This window comes from Sebastes fasciatus, chromosome 5 (assembly GCF_043250625.1).
Source record: "Sebastes fasciatus isolate fSebFas1 chromosome 5, fSebFas1.pri, whole genome shotgun sequence".
NCBI classification, from domain to species: domain Eukaryota; kingdom Metazoa; phylum Chordata; class Actinopteri; order Perciformes; family Sebastidae; genus Sebastes; species Sebastes fasciatus.
Genome location: NC_133799.1, coordinates 7,419,040 through 7,441,533, shown reverse-complemented (window position 1 = coordinate 7,441,533; position 22,494 = coordinate 7,419,040). Strand labels below are relative to the sequence as shown.

Here is a 22,494-nt window from a genome sequence, read left to right as displayed (position 1 = left end):
TCACATTTAAAGTCATCAGAGCGAGGATGAAACAATGACCTAACGGGCTGATGACAGCGTCCATGTCAGCAGACCTGAAGGTTAAACGGCTCAATTAGTCAATCCAATTCATCTCGCCAGCAGCAGACGAGTGTTTATGGCACCTACAACCTCACACTGATTATTATCTTCAATCTGTTGCCAAATGATGGTGTTTCAGTTTGAAGCTGCCGGCTCCACCCAGGCTGTGGTTACTTCACATTGAGTTTGTGTCATCAGAGAGGCTGCTGCCTCCAACGCCCATAATAACTGATGTAGGTTCACACAGGGGTGGAGAGTAAACTGTGTATGTGGAGGTGTCATCCTGTGTTGTTGAGAACATTTTGTCTCACTTTACTGTCTTTCAGAGGCTCTAGTAGGTTCAGTTTTAGGGCCAGAGTGAAGCTACAGATATCACATGACACTAGAAAACATAAGGAACCCGACATGTCATGCTAGCTTGTCGGGAAGGAGGCTAAATAACGCTCCAAAGTTGGGCTAAATTTTAGCGAAGACAAACTTTCATGGTCATTTTCAAAGGGGTCCCTTAACCTCTGACCTCAAGATATGTGAATGAAAACGGTTCTATGGGTACCCACGAGTCTCCCCTTTACAGACATGCCTACTTTATGATAATCACATGCAGTTTTTGGCAAAAACAATAGTTTTTTCCATGTAGTATAAATGTGTTATTTTCGCCAATTCTAAAATGGTGTATTTGAATATTTCTACATGCTGGGGTCCAAATCCCAGCATGGCTTTTTCTATGGTGTTCCTCAAGGTCCTGGTGTCTTAATGTGGTATTTTGGAGGGATCATTGATAATTTTATCAATTCTCGAGTGGTAAGAAAGGGATAAATTTAGCACCAAATCTGTGTAACAAATGGTATCAACCCCAAATAATTGCTGCAACAACTTATGAGACATAATAGATAGACATTATTCTCGTGATGAAGACAGTTCATGTAAGGAGGGTAGAGAGCCTAAATCTATAATATTTACAAGTACACACCCACATATACACATAAAGTATATGTGGGTCATTAAAGTCCGATGGACGAGGGATGTCTCAGCCTCATTCAGACTAAAGGAAGAAGTTCTTGCTTCATCTTTTCCATGAAGACTGTCAGATCTAGAAATAGATGACTGATGATCTCAGCCTCTGTCTGGATGTTGACGTGTGCTTTTTTTTAGGAAAAGTACAAGAGAGGACGGAAAAGCCCAAATGACCAAACCTTATTTCTTAGAATCAACAATGCACCATGTTTAATCAATTTAATATTTCCTTTTAAAAAGATGTACATGGGGGACAAATGGATTCATCTTCTAGTATTGAACAACATACAGTACATGTCATGTTATAATTAGCATGTGACAAAACAAAACAACAATTACCGGTACTGTCCCTCTTATTTACTCAGATAAAATAGGCTCACTTCTCAGTGTGAACCTTTATTATAGGCACAGGTAGATACAGAGAAAAAATGCCTTTGAGACACTGAAACAAGAAATATCTTCTGAAACTTTATGTGCAACTGAAAATAATACAAATGGTGTTTCAGCCTGATGGCATACAAATGAACTGTACGAAACATTTTAAATTAAACAATGCTCCACGTGGACAGATCAGACCTTTATGAGACCCTATGCACAATCTGAGTACCCAAAATTTGTTCCCAAAACCAAAATATTTGTTTAATGCCACCAAAATAGACTATTTTTTATATTGCCAAAGCTGTTAAGAGCACTTGGAAATGCCAATATCTTGTACAGTGCCCCTTCAGAAATTGTGACAGTATTTGACATTATTCTACAATTTGCATTGTGAGCTAAATTTGGGGATTTTGAGGCACTACTGGCTACTTTAACCAAGTTATAGAGTGTAAAAAAAAGCTTAAATTCTGATAGAAATGAACACAGGAACACAAAGAGGGCCCCTGGTGAATGAGGGGTCCAGCTCTGCAGATTGGTATTATTACAAAAGGCTCAAATTTCTAAATAATTAAAAGCACAATTGTTAAAATGAGACCAATGACAACAACAGTGAACTAATAGCACCAATCCAAAACAAAGCACCACGAGAAAACAACAAAAGGAACAACATTGCAGCTAATCCCCATAAAGACAAACTGTAGCTTCTTTACAATGAAATGATGTGATGTGATATGATGTGATGTGATGTGATGTGATGTGATGTGATGTGATGTGACACAGAACTGCTGTCTGCTGTGATCAGTGTGAACATTTGTGAAGAGACCGGCCGCAAAGCAGAGCACAGCGGACGTTACAGTGATGACTGATCTCTGAGCATCTGAGGCAGCGTTTCTAAAAGTATTCAGGATGGAGAAACGGCTGAAACTGCATTTTTAAAAACTGGCAATAAAGAAATCTTCAATGAAATCAGCGTCATAAAAATTTGGGTGAGGTGACACATTTCCTGTACAATAGCAGGGAACTGACCTTTAGGGGTGACATAATCTCATCACTATTTTTAGAAGGACAAAAGCTGACATGGGTTCACACAGGTTTCTTTTTTTGAGAATTCAGCACCCAGCTTTACACTGTGCATGTGATGAGTCATTAAAGCAGCTATAACTGATATCTTTATAATGCTAATGTATGAAATGAGGATGTGAAAGCGGTCGCTCATAGTGATGAACCTATAGAGAATTATAACCTGCTCAACGGCGCTTTATAGTAAGTTACAGCTCATAGAGCGCTCTAGGGATGACATATTTTTGTATGAGGTTAGCATAGCCCTGGTTCCCTCGACAAAAAGCCAATGGGATTTTTCCACTGGGTTTTGGATTATTGCAGAAAATAAGCTCTGTGGCAAACACACATTTATGATACATGCTTTCTTCAGCAAGATAATCTTCACAAATTAACACAATTTTTATGATTTTTGAAGTGTGAATGCAATCGCCAGAGGTTTAAAGCTAATGTTCTGCTATGAACGAACTTCACCACGGTTTTTAAGACATTTAGAAAATTCACGAGTGGGATATTTACTGACATATTTTCGTGGAACAAAACGTTAAAATCTCTACAGCTTGTGTTAACCACAGACCTTATTTCAGGCATCTAACTAAAAACCCATTCAAAAAACCCATTGACTTCCAGATGAGGGAACCAGATGTGCTAAAATGCTAACTCGGGTTTTAGGACTCATTTCTGCACCACTCTATTGTTTAGCTGTCCGGCTGCAACTTCACTGTTTTGGTTGACTCTCACCGATCTCATAGTATCGTTTTCGTCTGCAGCAGGCGGCTGTTTTCAGTGAAAAAAAATCTAAAAACCCACGGTAGACTACCTGCTCATCACCAAACAGCAGACAGACACAGTTAGAGGTTAGCTGGTGAACATATTGAAGCATTTAGCAGCTTAAGAGTCAAATATTTCCCTCATGATGTGGTAGAGACCAAAAACAGAGCTACAGAGAGTGAATATTGGGCTTACATTCATGAGATGGACAGAAACACGACTCCAAATGAATAATAATGTTGCCCTGTAAATGCTGGATGCGTAAATAAGCAACTGTTTGGTAATATGTCAATGTTGTGTTCACAACTTGTTTCTGCTGCCCCCATGTGGCCCAAAAAGTCAGCTATTATCCCCCTGGAAGATGAGTTTAAATTAGCACTAGTTTAGAAGAAATTGTGGCTGAAATCTTTCTACAGCAGCCTGATTGATGGTTTCAGACAGCCATGAATACATCAGATCTGTGACACAAAGAAATCAGATATTTTATGGGTGCGTAAATCCATCCTCAGATTAGCACTCCTACTATAAAAATGCAGTTTGAAAGCAGTGCGGTCAGAGGTCTTCACTCCTCCTCACTGGGCCGGTTCCCGCTGGCAGAGCCGACTCAACTGTGTCTCACTGTGCTCTGAATTTCCACTCACAGTAAAAGTTACTAGCACTGTCGAATGAGTGGTAACATGTGGCTAAAATAAACCAAAAAAATAATCAACAGCAAGGACCGCGCCGAGGGATTTTCAGATAACGACACTGAGCCGAGCTGTTAAAAGTTCCTTTTTTTGAAGACACAAGCTGCCACAGTCCGCAGCCACAAAATAACCTCCTATAATCTGAAAACGTCAGTCAGCGCTGGCTTTTGCTCACATTACTAAGGCAGTGTGTGTCCTGTGCAGCACAAAGCTTGGTTTTACTGTAGAGGTGATAACATTTAAGCAATCTAACGCGAATGGCAAGACTACGGCAGGTTCACTGCAGTGAGACGTTTATAGCTTCCACAGAGACATCAAGTCAAATCAACACAAACATAAAATACACAAGTCCTCTGACTGCTGACACTTTGTGCAAATCAAACTCTGCTCATACTTCAGCTGAATAACAGCGAGGACTTGATGGATACGTTGATACGGAACGAAGCAATGGCATAAAACAATGTGGTCAAGTAACAACTATTAGATAACATAGAAACAAATCTTTCATTTTATAGCATAAGATATTCCTTTTCATGGGCGAAGATATCTGGAAAAATCATTTTCTTTACAAAGTGGATTTTTTTTTTTTTAACTAAACAAATATCACCTGTTAACATACAGGTTTAAGAGAGTACTGCGACCAGCCCTGCGGCCAAAGAGAAATATAGTAGCACCAAAATATTACAACAGAGGGATCATTAGAAAGACAAGACGACGGAGGGAAGTTACTCCCTCCCTCCCTTTCTCTCTCTCTGTCTCTCCAGGTTTCAGCAGCCCTCCCTCCAGTGGAATGTAAAACTCAGCTCAGGCTGTTTTGGCCCAGCTCGGCCCGGAGAGGCGTCTGGTCTGTGCTGGATTCTGGCTGGAAATAAAGGTCCCTCTTTAACAGTAACGGGACCATGTGTCAGTCCGACAGCGTCCCAGTTAGATCTCACACTCCTCTGATAGAGGCAGTGTGAGGGCTGCTGTTACAAGGCTCAGTGGGAGGGTTTCAGGCTTACTGTGAGTGTGCACAGGACCCAGAGACTGGATGCTGTCCAGGTCAGTGTCCCTGGCAGGTCTTGCAGCACATTTGTCTGAAATATGGCCGGCTGCAGAACTTGAACCTGAGCACCAGGGGGCAGTAGGCCACAGTGTTCACATCTTTACACTCTGCAGGGAAGACAATCAAGAGACGGCGTCATTAATGCATTTAAATGATCGTTTTAGAAACAGTGCAGGATTTCAATAAAAATACCAAGAATATCACTTTTATGCACCTTTATTGTTCAGACTTATACGACTTGTATGGAATGACATAAATCCTCCCGACATTTGGCCTGTGGATTAAATAATTAATCAATTAACTTCTTGATGCTTGAGAAAAAAAAGTTCAGATATGCCACATTTTGTGTATATAAAATGTGCAATGCAAAAAATATATATATATCTATTAATGTATGCATATGTGTCTATAGACGTACATTATAAATAGATACAGTGTGATTGTTAGTTAACAAAGTTAACATGTTAACGCCAATTTGTTTTAACGCAATCGATTTCTTTAAAACAATATTTGTCATTGTTTTGTGTTGTTAATGGATTTCCAATAATAAATATATACATACATTTGCATAAAGCAAGCATATTTGCCCACTCCCATGTTGATAAGAGTATTAAATACTTGACAAATCTCCCTTTAAAGTACATTTTGAAAAGACTACAATATGCAATTAATCGCAATTCAATATTTTAATTGATTGACGACCCTAGTTTAAATATATTAATTTGTATATAAACATTAAGATTTGTGTTTATTACAACTGTAAACAATGAGAAAAGGCTGACTACCGAATGAGTCACTGATAACTGATTACACAGATACCTTTCACAAGCTACATTGGCAGCTTTTATGTTTACTACATTGAGTGTAGGGTTAGACATTTTTAGGTTAAATTTGATTTGATAATAATGTCACTGAATGCCTCAGTGTGACAGAAATTAACATTTAAAAAAAACAATGTTCAAAAACCTGGGGATTTAAAAATATAATTCTTAATTAGCATGACATTTTGTTCAAATGTGTGAAATCTTTCTGTAATCTTCTGTCTACTGTATGACACATGAGGATGAGCAGTGATTTGACCTCTGACCTTCAGGGTTGTCTGTACTGATGGGCAGACTGAGGTCACATTTGCTCTTGCACTGCTGCATGGCTGCTGGCCGCTGATGTTCCAGACACTCATTGGACGGCTGGCCGGTGGGGGTCAGACACTGCACCGAGCGCATCTCCTGACCAAGACCACACCTGGCAGAACACTTAAACATTGGGGATTGTATTTAAGTACAAAACGGACACGGAGTGGTATAAAGATGTCGCACTACAACCAAGAATAAACCAAAAGCCTGTCCTACCTCTCCCCAGGGACCCGTCACCCACTGAGGGGGAGGGCATCGCTGCAGGTTACAGCGCACCCTGGAGGTGGGCCGGCCATGTTTGGGGCACTTGGACTCTGGCAGATTGTCACCGCTCTCCCCGCTCTTACACAAGACCACACGGTGCCTGTAGCCAGGACCACAGCTGGGCGTACACTGCGGACAGAGCGGGAGAGAAAACATGAGGCGGGAGGGCAGGGAGATGGAGGCGATGGGAGGGTGCAGCAGGGGGTCATTGCGGTCATAAGCATGCAAAAAAGAAATCTTCTTAATCCTCTCAGCAGAGGGCAGCAGCTGTATAAGAAACAGAGTCAAGAGCCTGCTTAGTTCCTGTAAGTCAGCTGGACATAATTCCTCTTCTGTGTGTGCCATTGCTACGTTACACAAGACGTCAGAGAAAAGTTGAACACAGAACTTCTGACACCATTTAATTTGGTTTCAATTCATCCTGAACTGTGAGAACATCATTTTGCTCCAGGAACAAAGTGGGGTATGAGAAGAGTGAGTGTTTAGTCCTGTTGTAGTTAGAAGTCTTAAAAGTATAGTTTACATGTCTGCAAGGACATAAAAGACCAGACTCCTCAAACTAAGGGTCAGAATTAAAAAAACAGCTCAGGGAATTCCCATATGACAAGTGTAACAATATGTATTCATGACCGCAACAACATGTTCTTTGTAATGTATTCGTCTGCGCCGTGCCTCTCTTGTGTATTTCATGGTTAAGGTTCTCTTAGTTTCTCCTGGCAGTTGTTTGGGTTTCTTAGGTTCAACTGGAAAATAAACTATTGCTTCATCTGAGAGGAATTCTGCAGAAAACTTGGTTGAAATTCAGCCACGAGTTTACTAAAAAACACAAACCACATGCAGAACGGGAGACCTATGACGTCTGCCTACCTCTGACCAGTCCAGGGCCAGCCACTCGGGGGGGCAGCTGTGATTGCTGCAGGGCTCCGTGGGAGAAGGGCGTGCAGCTGTACACGCTGAGTCGTCCAGGACCTTCTCCTCCATCACAGAGATCCTCCTTTTACATAACACCTCCCGTGACCGCAGGCCGCCGTTGCAGCTGCGACTGCACTCCGACCAATCTCCTGTCCACCAGCTAGCGGCAGAGAGGGGCCTTTTTGTTTTTAATTTCCTCATTTGCATTAAATAATATAGTGCAGACATTATACTGTACAAACAGGAATCACAGATAGGAAAAGGAAACAGCCCACCAATTATGTGCATACATAGACAGCATTACAGTTAAATACACACACAAGCGTATATATGCAAAAAAGTAAATCAGACTTAATAAATTCGTAATGAATTAATGAATAATTATAGCGTATGTACAGGAAATCTGACGTCATATGCTTCCAAACCTGAAATAAGATTAAAAATGTGTCTTTTTACAGTTATTTCTATCAAAGTGTGATTGTAGAATGAAACCTGAACAATCACTATACTGATGTACATAAACTATGTCAATTCGTCAGTATAATAGTTTGTCATCAAACAGGGATTACAGGCAACATAACTCTAAAACTGGAAACTAAAACTAGTGTTAAGTACAAATATTAAAATACTAAATGTTAGCATCTGTATTCCACATGAAGAAAATTGTATTAACAAGAGACTACTCACGATGGGGAGCAGGGCTCAGTATTGCAGGTCCTTCTTTTCTCTTTGGGTCTGCTCTTCTTGTCACAGAAGTGGTTGTAGACGACTAAATGATCTGCCTGCTTCCTACACACCACCTGCTGCGTCTGCACACCTGACCACAGGTGAGACAACACCAGACAGACGTACAAAAGAAAGAGCATTATAGGGGGCCGAGGATACATCAGCATTCATTCTACATGTTAGGTGTTTTGAACCATGTTCACACATGGAACCTGCCACATTGCTGAGATTAATTATGTGGGTAATGCTGTGATTGACCAATCAGAAATGAGTGTTCAACAAAGCCGTGTAATGAAAGATAATAAAAGCCAATATATGCATTATTACAGCCGCATACAGCCAACAGGAAGCCGGCAGAACCGTCATATGAGCGTGCAGGGCGGTGTAGCCCCGTGGGTCTGATGTACGTTCATTATGTCGAGGAAAACAACTCTGGATTCGGCTATTAGTTAATTTTACGCAACCCCATACGCAACAAACTGTGATGCACTGTGTGTTCTGACACCTTTCTATCAGAACCAGCATTAACTTTTTCAGCAATTTGAGCTCCAGTAGCTCTTCTATTGGATCGGACAACACGGGCCAGCCTTCACCCCCAACGTGCATCAATGAGCCTTGGGTCTGACCCTGTTGCCGGTTCACTGGTTTTCCTTCCTTGGACCACTTTTGGTAGGTCCTGACCACCGAAGACCGGGAACATCCCACAAGAGCTGCAGTTTTGGAGATGCTCTGACGCAGTCGTCTAGCCATCACAAGTTGGCCCTTGTCAAAGTCTTGTGGAGTTTTACCCAAAGTTGAACATTTTTAACTCTCGGCGACCAGAAAAAAAACACCAAACATGCAGCGTTCAGCACAGAATAGATGCTCAGCACCTCATCATGCTGCTGCCGTTTGCAGAAAAGTGTAAATATGCGGCGATCCCATTGTAAAGAATTAAAAAAAGACGTGAACATAGCGGTTGTGGCGGTTGCTTGCCATCCCCTGCGGTTGGCTTGTCAATATTGTGGTTATTGCAAAAGCCCTGCTCAAACGCCTCAACATGGATTTTTACAAACACTGCAGTGTGTGACAACTGCCCCGCATGAGCTGGTTCAATCATGTTGCAGGGACATAAATGTGTTCACACAATCAAATCATGAATTTTAGAAACAAAACCTTGTCCCCACAATTCCATTTTTTGGGGGAAAAAACGTCTTTTGCCTAATGTTAAGGTTCGGATTGGAGTGGTTATAATTATAGTTAGGGTAAGTCTCCATAAAATTAATGTAAGTCAATGCAACGTCCTCCTACTGTAAATTGATTGTGTGTGTGTGTGTGTGTTTACCTCCAGCGCAGAGAGCTGAGCAGCGTGACCAGGAGGTGTAGTGCCATGCAAAGCCAGCCAGAGGTTCCCTGTTCATTGGGGGGTTGAAGCGATAGTGGATCCCTGGGTTCTCTTCCCGCACCAGCACCTAAACATACATACAACTCAATATTTAACACGACATGATGGTGAACATTTCTTTGAAGACCTGTGTTTGGTGTTTGTTTCCATTCCTACCATGACAACCAGGGTTATGTTTGTTGGCCCCAGAGCTTCAAGAGTTTCTGGTCCGTCAGCGGGCCGCCTGTAGTAGAAGATGGTACCGGCGACATCGAACCTGCGCGGCGTGTCAATGGTCAGCTTCCCATTGATGAAGTACTGGTCCCCTTTGCTCTTCAGCACTGGGACACAGAGGAGAGGGAGAAAGACGTTGACAGGAAACAGTAAAGTAAAAGAAATAAATGCACGTAATGCATCTAAAGCATCACCGTCAGAAGAGTTTCTTATTTGTTGTATTACTGAGATCAATATTAACTTTGTCTCAGAGATCAGTACTGTCAAGTATTTACTATTTTTTCGCTAGCACAAACACTAGAAGCAGGAACTGTTATCCTTCATCTAACATAAAAATATATATATACTGTCCAACAGCTCCGAAACTCTCTTAGTTACACGTTGCATCTTGTTAGCTAGCAAGCTAGTCGCCAACACCTCCAAGTATCAAGACATGCACTACTGTATAAGGACAGAAGAATAATTTACTTTTCCTCCAAATGTTAAATACAAACATATAATAACACAACTTTGGAGTTGGTTGAATACACCTTTAACGAGCTCAGCTAACTGCTTCCCCGTGCTTCTAGTGTTTAAGCTAAAGCTGCATTCACGTAATGATAGCAGATAACGTTAAACCTTCATGTTTTATTCCAGTATGGTTCCACCCACTGCCATTTAAATAGCCTTAATTAGCTTGTTTTGTTATTGATATTTGAAGCATTTTAGTAGCACAAGAAACCAGATACAAACAAACAGTGTTTTAGTGATAATTTGCAGCCATTTTTCTAGAAACTTGCAGACACCAACATGTTTTATTTCATAAAGTCGGAGATATCGTAGCTGTCGGAAATTCACAAGATTTGTGCCTTTTTGAATAACAGCTATGAAGCTGATTATTATGAGCTACAGTACCTCTGTTTTTAAAGACAGGCAGGTATAGCACAGATGTCTTTAATAACAGTAATAAGTGTTCCAGTTCAGAGGCCTTGTATGGTGCATGCTGGCTCACACTCTTACTGGGACACACAGATAAAACAGTGCAATAATAAACGTTGTTAGTGACACGTGGACCTACTCAATCCACTAAATTAAACTGCTGCTTTTCACAGCAGACATTTTGACATGTCGTAGTAGGAAAAGCACAGGTATTACTAATAACATTAACACCGTTTTATTCAAGTGTCCAAGTAAGTCACATCCGTGAGACAGCATGAACAATAGCAGGACCCTGAAACTGAATCACTTGCATGGCAATCAGCTATCATGATGTTTTTAATAACACCTGTTGAATGAAAATATTGTAAACTACTATTGATCTTCTCGTCAAACTCTCGGTAAGACAGCAAATTTCACATAATGTTGGAGTATTCCAGGAGACATTCAAACAAGCATGAAAACAAAACACAACTCTACCAGTTAGTATAGTACCGTAGCAGCTTTGTGGTTCCTTTCATATTTCTTTAACTATTTACTTTGACAGGCAGTTAACACTAAACATTAGCTTGAGAATCATCTTACCAAGGTAGTTGAGGGAGATGTTGAGCTCTTGTATGTGGATGAACACCGACCCTTTAGGAATTCTGACCACCTCTTCATAACCTGAGAAAAAATAAGGTGCATTGTGAAGGATTTGGCAGCATCTAGTGGTGTGGTTGCAGATTGCAACCAACTGAGTACCTCTCCGCTCACTCCTCCCTTTCCAAGACTGTGGTAACATGAGCCGCTGAGTGCAAAACTGTGGTAACACCGTTCTGTACTGTAGAAACATGGTGGTGCAACATGGCGGAATCCGTGAAGGGGACCCGCTCCCTATGTAGACATGAAGGGCTCATTTTAAGATAACTAAAACACGATTCTTAGTTTCAGGTGATTATACACTAATGAAAACATAGTTATGAATATCATATTCCATTTCTGCTAGGAGATCCTCCGAAATGTAACACACTGGCCCTTTAAAGCAAGGTGAAGGAGGCTTATTCACTGGGGGGTCGGGGAGGGGGGAGTGATGCATAAGTAGTGTTTAGCTCTGTGGGACGCCGATGGACTAAGCAGAGGCTTCAGATTCCAGCTGCATTCCTGGGCAGCCGGCCTCAGCTGCTCGGCTCTTTGCTAGAGAGCGAGAGCTGAGCCAAGAGCCGGCTTCTCCTCTCTTCTTCTCTCTATTCCTGCCATCTGTTTTGTCCTCTTTCTTTTTACGCTCATCTCACCTCCGCTCTGCTCTGCTGTCCAGTGCAGCCCTGTAAATAACTTCAGCCTCACTAGGGGAAGAAAGAAAAAAAAAAAGACCGAAGGAATTAAATAATTCCTTTCAAAGCTTTGACCACAAGAGGAAAGGAGAGGTTTGGCTCGTGACCTCTCCGTGGAGCTCTGCGAGGTGAGACTGGCCCTGCTCTGGGTTTCTAGATGGAGGCGTTGAAGATTAGAGGGACAAAGTTTGAGGTTTTTGGCCTCAGAGACAAGACAGAGAGAGCAAATGTGCAAGAAAAGTGTGTTCCTTTGTTAACAATCAGGAACCTGTGTGGTAAACAGACAGCAAAGGAGCTGTAAACCTTCAGTAACCCCTCACCGCCTACCAGAGCCACAGGCTGGACAGATGGAAATAGACTTTAAGGGACGCTTTTGCATCCAAACTGCGAGCACAGAGCAAGAAATAAATAGCGCAGCATCTATAAGAAATCAATGTTCACTTTTCTAGGATGTAAGGAACACCATTTGGTTCAATGGTTTGCCTTAATCCAAGACAATATTTAAATCACTTGAGCGTAGAGGAGGAGAATTGGCTAAAGGCTTTAGGAGTTCAGAGAAATCAAAAGCTTGTTATAGACATGACTAAGTGATTCTGCCAGTCATAAATCTTTCTGTGTCCAGAAAAAGCCTCCAGTTCCGGCTCTGGAGTTTGAGTTTGGTTAGAGATGAGAACAAAAGTTATGACTAAGTCAACTGAGTTTAGACTTTTAGGACTTCTGACATGTTAGTAAAGTGTAAACTCAAGCAAACTCAGTTTAAATAACTTTTAATTGTCAAAAATGGACACAGCTGTCTCTGCACCTTGAACCCTGACTTCAACCCCATCTAACATCTTTGGGATGAACTGGAACGCTGAATGAGAGCCAGGCTTGATGGCCCAACATCAGCGCCGACCTCACTAATGCTCTTGCGGCTGAATGGGAGCAAATCCCTGCAGCCAGGTTCCAAAATCTTGTGGTTAACCTTCCCAGAAGCTGTTATAGCAGTAGAGACCTTTTCAAACTTGACAACATAAACATTGTAAATGGGCCGCTTTGTATTTCCTGTTGCAACGTTTGTTAATGCAGTAGCTGACAGGAAGTAAACTTGTACCAAAGAATGTCAATGAAAAGGTAATATTAATACTCATGGCTTTGAAATAATGCGTTCAATAATCACATGGGCGTGATGTTCAGTATCCACAGATGTTATATAGTGATGACCATATAGTGCACATTTTGGTAACAAAAGCAGACCGATGTCTACTGTATGTTGGGGTGTCTGTATGCAAGAAAAAGAGCACAAACTGTATAAATGACATCATTGATTTTTGCTTGCACTGGTGGTGACCAACTACTGCAATGCATGCTGGGACTGCAGCTCATTAAAGGAACACGCCGCTAACAAAAAGCCTGTGTTACAAACTGTGGGTGTGGAGTTACCAGGCACTATCTAGTTGAAATCTCGACCTCTGCTACATCACTTTTGACAATTCTTTTAATTTATATCTTGCAATTCCCCCAACTTTAAGGAAGTGCAATACTAAACCACTGGATACCACTTTAAAAATAGCACCGACCATGGATACCATCCCCAGATCACAAAACACACGACTAAACAGCCTACACTTCGACTTCAGCTTTACTAGGCCAACGATAATGTCAGATATTTTGAGGGTAGTTGAGACCTCAGCTGGGGTTGACAGGCCGGCCTGGTCACTGTGGTGAAGAGCCCGGCTGCCTGCTCAGGGTGCGTCCCCTCTGAGGAATCCTGGAAGGGGGTGAGTGGTGTTGACAGTTGGGTGAGAAAATCTGAAGTTGGTGTTGCGGGGAGAAATGTAACCCAGAATAGATCCAAAAGCAGCTGGACCTCAAGCCACACTGGTCGGACCTCACCTAAATCTGTCTGCCACGTGTCCCTGGGTGGCTAGTGGATAAATATATGTATGATTATACAGCATATGGTATGTATATGTGTATATTTATTGGTGCCTCTTTATGTGCTAAGAATCTTTCAAGGAGTTTTTCTTCTTATGGTACGTGTCCAAAGCCTCTATCCTTTTTCACGCTTCCCATTCATTGTCTACGTAAGCAGCCGTGATATGCATTCTGGTAGCGTGGCGGCGCGATTAGAGAGACAGGGATTCATGTTGGCCGCTCCTCATTTGCATAAAGTTGAGAATATAGGTTACTTTATGCAAATCAGGAGCATCCGGCACCACTCGCTGCCTCTGGAAACTCCCGAGAAACTTTTAAACTAAGCATTGTTGATCCAAAATAAAGAGATTCAGCAACTTCATGGATTATTAAAGGGCTCATAAAATGTTTTCAGAAACTACGGCTGTCAAAGTTAACGCGACAATAAACGCATTATGGCAAATTCATTTTAACGGCACTAATTTATTCGACGCAACTTGCGTTTTTAGGCTGTAGCGGGCTCAGTTTGAAAACTAGAGTGAAAATACTGGTAACCTTAGCCTTAGGCCTTTGGTACCAATGGATTCCTTGGGCCCTAAGGAATCCATTGGTACCAACCATGTCATACTAGCTTGTCAGGAAGAAGGTTAAATAACGCTCCAAACTTATGCTAAATTTTGGCGAGGAAAAACTGTCATGGCCATTTTCAAAGGGTTCCCTTGACCTTTGACCTCAAGATATGTGAATGAAAATGGGTTATATGGGTACCCACGAGTCTCCCCTTTACAGACATGCCCACTTTATGATAATCACATGCAGTTTGGGGCAAGTCATAGTCAAGTCAGCACACTGACACACTGACAGCTGTTGTTGCCTGTTGGGCTTGAATTTGCCATGTTACGATTTGAGCATATTTTTTATGCTAAATGCAGTACCTGTGAGGGTTTCTGGACAATATTTGTCATTGTTTTGTGTTGTTAATTGATTTCCAATAATAAATATATACATACATTTGCATAACAAAGCATATTTGCCCACTCTCATGTTGATAAGAGTATTAAATACTTGACAAATCTCCCTTTAAGGTACATTTTGAACAGATAAAAAAATTTCTTAATTTGCGATTAATCTATAATATCTAATAAATATGTTATATTTGTTTCGCCTGTGTCCACTGTGGTCATGAAGACACTGCTTAAAGTAAACACAATGATGGATAAGACCAGTGACTGCTACTATCTGTAATGCCAACTTTAAATCTGGGCTGCATCAACTCTGTTGAATATACACATCATTTATCTCTAAGCACAGCAGGTGCTGAAATAAATGATTCTCCTGCAGCTTCGTGGAGTTTTGTTGGCTTTATCAGATAAATAACTGTAACAGTATGCTGCTGTGGACAGAGTTTGCATGTGAACAGACAATTATGCGATACATTTTGAATGTCTGGGGTATCCTAACTCGCATTGCAAGGCAGCTTTCCAAGATGGATTCACAGTCCAGAATATCAGAAACCAAATGTTGCATGCGCACATATTTGGGACAACACTGCAATTATGTTGCATAACTTCTCATGGTAAATGCCTCATGTTGACGTTAATCGGATTCTCAGAAGAGCAGAGATTGTTCCAAATCCACTTTAAACACTCCCCCCCCCGCTAATGAAATCAGGACAGTCTAAATCTTTATCTATACGTGCAGAAACCTCTGTGGCAGCAGCTCCCAAAACATAATTGATGAGATGATGAGTGCTTGAGTGTTTTAGTTCTGTACCTCCTTCAGGCAGCGAGTCGTTGAGGAGTCCCTCCACAGACACACAGCTGCTCCCGTCACCCCCGCAGATCCGGCAGCGGTCCTCGCGAACGTCCGAGCCGAGGACTCGGTCACAGCCTACGTGCTGCGAGAAGGAAGAAACGAGTGAGCTGCAGAGTCACTCAGGGTCAAGGGGCACAGTCAGTAAGTCGAGAGGTGTCGGAGGCCGGGCGGAGGGATTACCTCTAATGTCTTCCAGACCACTTTTCCCAAACACAGAAATATCAGATGGTAAGTCCAGATGTGTTTTCTGATCCTGTGCAGACATAATGCTCTTAGGTTGCTAAACTCATAGCTGTCGACATAAATAAGTTTCATGATGAGCGGAGCAGGTGGTTTTACTCAAACTGTTTCACAGTGAACCAAACCTAAACAAAAGTGTAGAGAATGAATGGCAACTGCTCTCACACTCATATATTCATATGGCAGCTGCTTATTGTAGAGAGGGATAATGAGGCTTACGTTTATTATTACTTTTACACTGATTACAGTCCAAAACTAAATCCAGAGTTGAAACTGTGATTTACCCCATGGTTATCTGGTGGCTTTTATTAAGTGGTGGTGGTGAGTTATTAAAGGTTAAAATGATTTAGGTCCCGACGAGCAGGAGGCCTCTTGTGTCTACATGCAGACAATGTTTCCAAGAGCTCATTGGGATCAATAGCACAATACAGAATATCAGGGCTGTTAAAGTTAACATGACAATAATGCGTTAACACAAATGTGTTAGAATGCCACAATCTTTAATGTGCATTAACATTAATGCAACATTAATAACACATTAATGCAATCGATCTTTCGGAGGTTGTAGCGGGCTCAGTTTTAAAGCTAGAGTGAAGATACTGGCATCATATGAAACTAAATGGAATGGAATACCATTGGTACCAACCAAGTCATGCGGGAAGAACGCTAAATAATGCTACGAGGTTCCGCTAAATTTTGGTGAGGAAAAACTGTCATGGCCATTTTCAAAGGGGTCCCTTGACCTCTGACCTCAAGATATGTGAATGAAAATGGGTTCTATGGGTACCCACGAGTCTCCCATTTACAGACATGCACACTTTGTTATAATCACATGCAGTTTGGGGCAAGTCATAGTCAATTCAGCACACTGACACACTGACAGCTGTTGTTGCCTGTTGGGCTGCAGTTTGCCATGTTATGATTTGAGCATATTTTCTATGCTAAATGCAGTACCTGTGAGGGTTTCTGGACAATATTTGTCATTGTTTTGTGTTGGTAATTGATTTCCAATAATAAATATATATATATACATTTGCATAAAGCAAGCATATTTGCACACTTTCATGTTGATCATAAAATTAAATACTTGACAAATCTCCCTTTGAGGTACATTGTGAACAGATTAAAAAAAAGTGTGATTAATTACCCTCACAGGTACTGCATTTAGCATAAAAATATGCTCAAATCATAACATGGCAAATTCAGGCCCAACAGGCAACAACAGCTGTCAGTGTGTCAGTGTGCTGACTTGACTATGACTTGCCCCAAACTACATGTGATTATCATAAAGTGGGCATGTCTGTAAAGGGGAGACTCGTGGGTACCCAGAGAACCCATTTTCATTCACATATGAGGTCAGAGGTCAAGGGACCCCTTTGAAAATGGCCATGCCAGTTTTTCCTCGCCAAAATTGAGCCTAAGTTTGGAGCGTTATTTAGTATATTATTTATTATATGTCTAGTTTTCTAGTTTCATATGATGCCAGTATCTTCACTCTAGCTTTAAAACTGAGCCTGCTACAACCTCCGAAAGATCTGATTGTGTTAATGCATTGAAAAGTGTAGTGGCGCTAAAATACATTAACGCGTTATTATCGTGTTAACTTTGACAGCCCTAATTTTGAATTATAGCAACAGTTTTTCTAAGGTGGAGTTATAATTTTGTAATCAAGAACACTATGTTATCATTTCTTTTCTGAGCATAGTGATCCCATAGAAATCCATCTGAACTGCACTTATGAGCTCTCATTCACTCGCAGAGTCCATCTGGAGGTTTAGTACCAGGTGCAGTCCAGGAGCTGACTGCACCTGAACACTGCGGCACAACGCTTTTTTCCTTGTAAATCTGGCAGTCTATATTTTGTTCAAGAGATCCGGGAAAAGGGGGTTCTGACAGACATGCCTTTTGTCTGCAGCAACATGTTGTTGTTCTCCAACATTTCTCCTTCTGTTTCTACCCTCTCTTCGCTGCCAGACCCCAAAACTTAGAACAGAAACCAGCATGAAGCTGCAAACATAAGAAAGCGATTCCTCTACAGTGTGTTTGAAGTTTTATGTGCACATAAAACATACGAGAGGTGAGATGATAAAGCAGAAGGAGAGGAGCTCTGACTGGATTGCAGACAGGAAAAGTCGCAAGTAAAAGGAAGTGAAAGAGAAAAAAAGGCGGGACATGGAGAGAGAATTAGAGAAATGGATGTAGAGAGTCAGAAAGGGAAAGAGAAAAAGAGAGAGAGAGATAAAAAGGCCGCAGTGAATGAAAGCCTGCCTGCAGTGCAGACAGACTAACAGCTGAGCTGGAGGGTCACTGAGTTCCTCCAGAGCAGAACAGAGCAGAGGGAAAAACAGAGGAAAGGTGCAGGAGGAGAGAACAGAGGAGATGTTGATAAACAAAATCCTCTTTTTGGATGAGTCCAGCTAACCCCCGAGACTCTTGAGATAAAGAGATATCATGGGGGGTAAGAGGCAGGAGAGGGGGAGCTCAAAAATAAAATCTCTTGGCACTCAGCAGGCAACCACAAAACAACAAGCTGAAGCTTTTTTCTTCTGTCCTCACATCTATTTCTCCCCCGTCCAAAGCTTGGGCTTACTTTTTGGAGAAGAGCTACATCCAAAATAAACAACAAGTAGAACTAACAACAGATTGGGAATCAACAGCGTCCACGTAAACTGCGCCTCTATTACCATTAACGTCGTTTTTTTGGTCTACGTCCTTTAACAAATGGGCCATGTGGGTGTCAAAATGGGTTCCAGGTTGTCTCCGCTTCAAAATGAGCAGCGGTTAGATGTTTTGTTTTCATTAACAGCCGAGATTAAGAGAGAGCATCGGTAATGGGAATCTAAGATCGCTGCCAAAGTTAAGACAATTTCTCAGTTAAGCAGCTGATTGTGATGATCGTCAGCAGTCAGTATGTAAACTAGACAGTGGCGGCCGTCCAGAGTCTAGAGAGCGAGTATAAACAATATTATCTCAGTCTTGTGTTGATCCCCCTATTCTGCTGCTTCAGCTTAAACCGCCGGCTCGCATGCAGACGTCTAATGGCTCGAGTGTATTTCAATCAAACGCTTGCATGGGTGCTTACAAACACACACAGAAAGGTCTGATCTCACCTTACACTCTCCGTTTACACACACATCCAGAGAGTCGTCTCGGCAAGGCGTGCCGTCCACCACGGCTGGAGCACGCTCTGTGTAGAAGTTGTATCCTTCTGCCAGGCAGTTGAGAGAACAAGGCTTCACCCCACCTACACACACACACAGGGAGCATGTCATACAGTATCAATATACCAGATCTATCCACATTATAGCACATAAACATGGACAGAAACACATTAAAGCACAGACCCAAATGTAACTTCAGTACACATGTACGGTATGTCTACACAAATCTATACACACACACACACACACACAGAGTCACAGATGAAAAATGTTCAATAGAAAGACACATTTTTAACGATATTCACAAGACGGATTCACAAGGTCTCTAACAAAACACTTTTTATTTTAGTTTCTTATTGCATTTATTTTACTGAACTTTAGGACAAAAAGTCCTCTCATACTAAGGCTGTGCAATTAATCGAATTTTCAATTACAATTTTTGGACTTCCAATGAAAAAACAAAAACAAGATAATCGACATAAAACGTTTATTGTGCGGCATTCTGTTTCCCAATGACACTCTCGTTTTTGTCTTGTGTTATAAATCCAGCGCACCACTTTCCTTTACAGCGGTGCACTTTTGCCGTCTCCACCCCGTCTCTTGTACCATGCTTTGTGGGTGTGACTTTTTTTTGCCGTGTCATCACCATTCATATCTATACAACTAATGTCTTAACGATTAAATTGTTTACAAGAGCACAAAGTTCTTCATAGATCTAGCCTCTTAATTTTGCTCTCAAAGTGCACCAGATTGTAGGGCGATACGATATGTATACAGGAGCAACGATTCAATATATTGCGATACTGTAAGCAAGGCGATATATTGCGATTTTTAAAATCAAATTTTAGGAAAACTGTGATAGTATAAAGAACACAACACCATATGCATAAAATCTGAGTAAAAAAACTTTACTTTTTATGCAATCAGAACAGTGGGATCTGCATTTGCATTTATCACAGTCCCTGTAACATCCAACATCATAGCACTATACTGTGAGGGGACACATACACTGAGAGGGGACATCTCTTTGCAAATGAAATGAAGTATTGACTGAGTTAATCTTTGCATGTCAACTATGAATAAAAAATTGATACAATGTTTTTGAGAATCGATACAGTATCACTAAACATAATATTGCGATATTCGATTTTTTAAAATATTTTCTTACACCCCAACCAGATTGATGCATTTAACTTTAAAATGTATGCTACAAAATGTTCTTCTAAACCCAGGATGTTTCCAAAGTCGTTATTAATCATGTTAAATAATCGTGATCTCAATATTGACCGAAATAATCGTGATTAGGTTTTTTGCGATAATCAAGCAGCTCATACTATAGCATAAAACATCATAAAGATTAGCTGACATGATCAGTAGAAGATAATTCCTTCAAGAAAAAATGGAAATTTCAACAGCTACATTTAAATGATAACTTGCAACTTCTACCTGCTGTGATTGAAACGTCCAGAACGGATACTAAACTGAGCCTGACGTGAGATTGTTTTGTCAACACTAAAACATCAGTATACTGGCTTTGTTTGTTTCCCCGATGCCCCTCAAATAAGATCTTTGCCCATTGAATGTCATGGAAAAGGGGTCAAGACACTTTTCTCTCCAAGAACTGACATTTCATCAGCCTGCTAGTTTGCGGCCAGTAATCTGCAGTCTAAGCTGATGCAAATATCACAAACTGTGCCAAATTTGAATGCAGGCTAATGAAATAGTCACTGAGAACGCAGTCAGCTGCCCAAAAACTGAAGCCGCAGGTTCACCAACAGCTCTACAAGTCATGTTAGGTGTTTAATTTGTTTTTTAAATACCTGATTTATGAATGAAGGACCACTGACATCAGATATGAAGCCTGCTTTAAATATGACAGTAAAGACGATGTAGTCAAACCTATTTAGGAAGGTTGTTTTTCAGGATATCTTTCAACACAATCTGTAATCTATTATTCAATGAGGCATGTGGTAAATAGTGTCATATTGACATGTGTGACTGCTTGCAAGTCTTTCACACATGTTCTGCTGAATGCAAAACATCCTTTAGAGAGGTGCAGAGAGAAAAGTTAGGATGAGAGAGAGAAGAGTCTGCTAGGAAATGTTTTTCAGTGCTGACAACCAGAGAACAAGCAGCTGAATGTGATTAGGTCTCTGCTTCCCCTCGAATACACACACTACTTCAATGAATGTATACAAATACTGTATGCACAGACTGCACTGAGAACGGGTGCAGTATATCAAGACACTGATATCACCAAGGTTAGTTGCTTGATTCCCTCTACACCACTCTTATAACATAGATGATACTGAATTTAAACTGACATTTTAATTTACCAAAAATAATCACAAGTAGATTTAAAAAAAAAAAAATGCAATAAATGTTAAAAAAACAAAACAAGAAAGAAATATATCAATGTACAATTGTTCCAAAAATATGCTTTTTAACTAATAGCTGATAATTAATTGATGTCACAGAGTAGTGAAAGTGCACATCAAAATGCCCAAAGTGACACATTCAAACAACTTATTTTGGTTCAAAATGCAAATATATTTAATAATTTACTATCAAATAAGAACCTGCAACCAGACCATTTTGGCATTATTCATATCCAATAGAGCTGGAACGATTCACATATCTCCCGATTCAATACTATCACGATATTTGGGTGCTGATTCAATATGTATTGCGATTTTAAAGTATTGTGATTCGATATTATGATTTATTGCAATTATTGTTAACTTTTTTAACACTAGACCATGGGAAAAGTTGAATCATACACTTCTAGGGACTTTTAATTTGAAAAATATATTAAATTAATACAGCAAAATATTTGATTCTCAGCATGTATGTAGTCAGAGATGTCCTGAAGTCAAATACATCAGTCATTTTAAGGCATTATTTATAAAAAAAAATCTAGCAACCCAAATATAAGAATAGACATTTCCCACAAATTAGTGGTATTTTCTTTTTAATATATAAGGGACATGTAATGTTTTATACTTCTGGTGAACACAATCCAATCAATCTTATTTCCATTTATGTATTTTGTATACACAGTTCCCTTTGTTAACACCTTATTTTAAAAAACGGATGTAGTCACATGTGTATACTTCCGCTGACTTAGCCAAGTCCGTAACTAGCTCTGAGCTCCCCCCGTCAGCTCCATTCTCTTTATACATCCATGGTCAGCTCCATCGGGGCCGTTTGAATGCATTTAACATAAATGTCAGTATATAGGTGTTCTACAGTTGTAGCATCAGCCGATTTGTCCACAGAGATGCGAGTGACGGCTGGCTTGACCGCACGTTACCGCAATACGATAACGTTTCCTGTCCTTGCCATTCTGGCATTAAAAAATCAATTTCAAAATCTCAAAAAAAATTGCGATACATAGGTGAATCGATTTTTTTCCTACGACTAATATCCAACATTATTTATTATTATTTATTTTCAGATGGATATCGCTGTTTGATGTGTGTACAGTAGTGTGGCAGCGGCACTGAAAG

The 22,494-nt window shown here is 40.7% G+C and overlaps 1 protein-coding gene across 4 annotated transcripts in view; it reads right to left on the bottom strand.

Moving 5' to 3' along the window:
- Positions 1–1,257: 1,257 nt before the first annotated feature.
- The window catches only part of adamts10 (ADAM metallopeptidase with thrombospondin type 1 motif, 10), a 59,770-nt gene continuing 38,533 nt past the window's right edge, over positions 1,258–22,494 (bottom strand). The window contains exons 17-27 of one of the 4 annotated variants that reach the window (XM_074634826.1): positions 18,935–19,068; positions 15,543–15,666; positions 11,146–11,226; positions 9,589–9,752; positions 9,373–9,499; positions 8,010–8,139; positions 7,278–7,500; positions 6,363–6,539; positions 6,101–6,266; positions 5,228–5,287; positions 1,258–5,120 (exon numbers count right to left, since the gene is read on the bottom strand). In XM_074634826.1, the coding sequence (XP_074490927.1) occupies positions 5,011–5,120; positions 5,228–5,287; positions 6,101–6,266; positions 6,363–6,539; positions 7,278–7,500; positions 8,010–8,139; positions 9,373–9,499; positions 9,589–9,752; positions 11,146–11,226; positions 15,543–15,666; positions 18,935–19,068 (1,496 nt within the window). In that variant the 3' untranslated portion in view covers positions 1,258–5,010. The remainder of the gene's footprint in view (positions 5,121–5,227; positions 5,288–6,100; positions 6,267–6,362; positions 6,540–7,277; positions 7,501–8,009; positions 8,140–9,372; positions 9,500–9,588; positions 9,753–11,145; positions 11,227–15,542; positions 15,667–18,934; positions 19,069–22,494) is intronic. The other 3 variants (XM_074634827.1, XM_074634828.1, XM_074634829.1) reach the window with 3 other exon arrangements.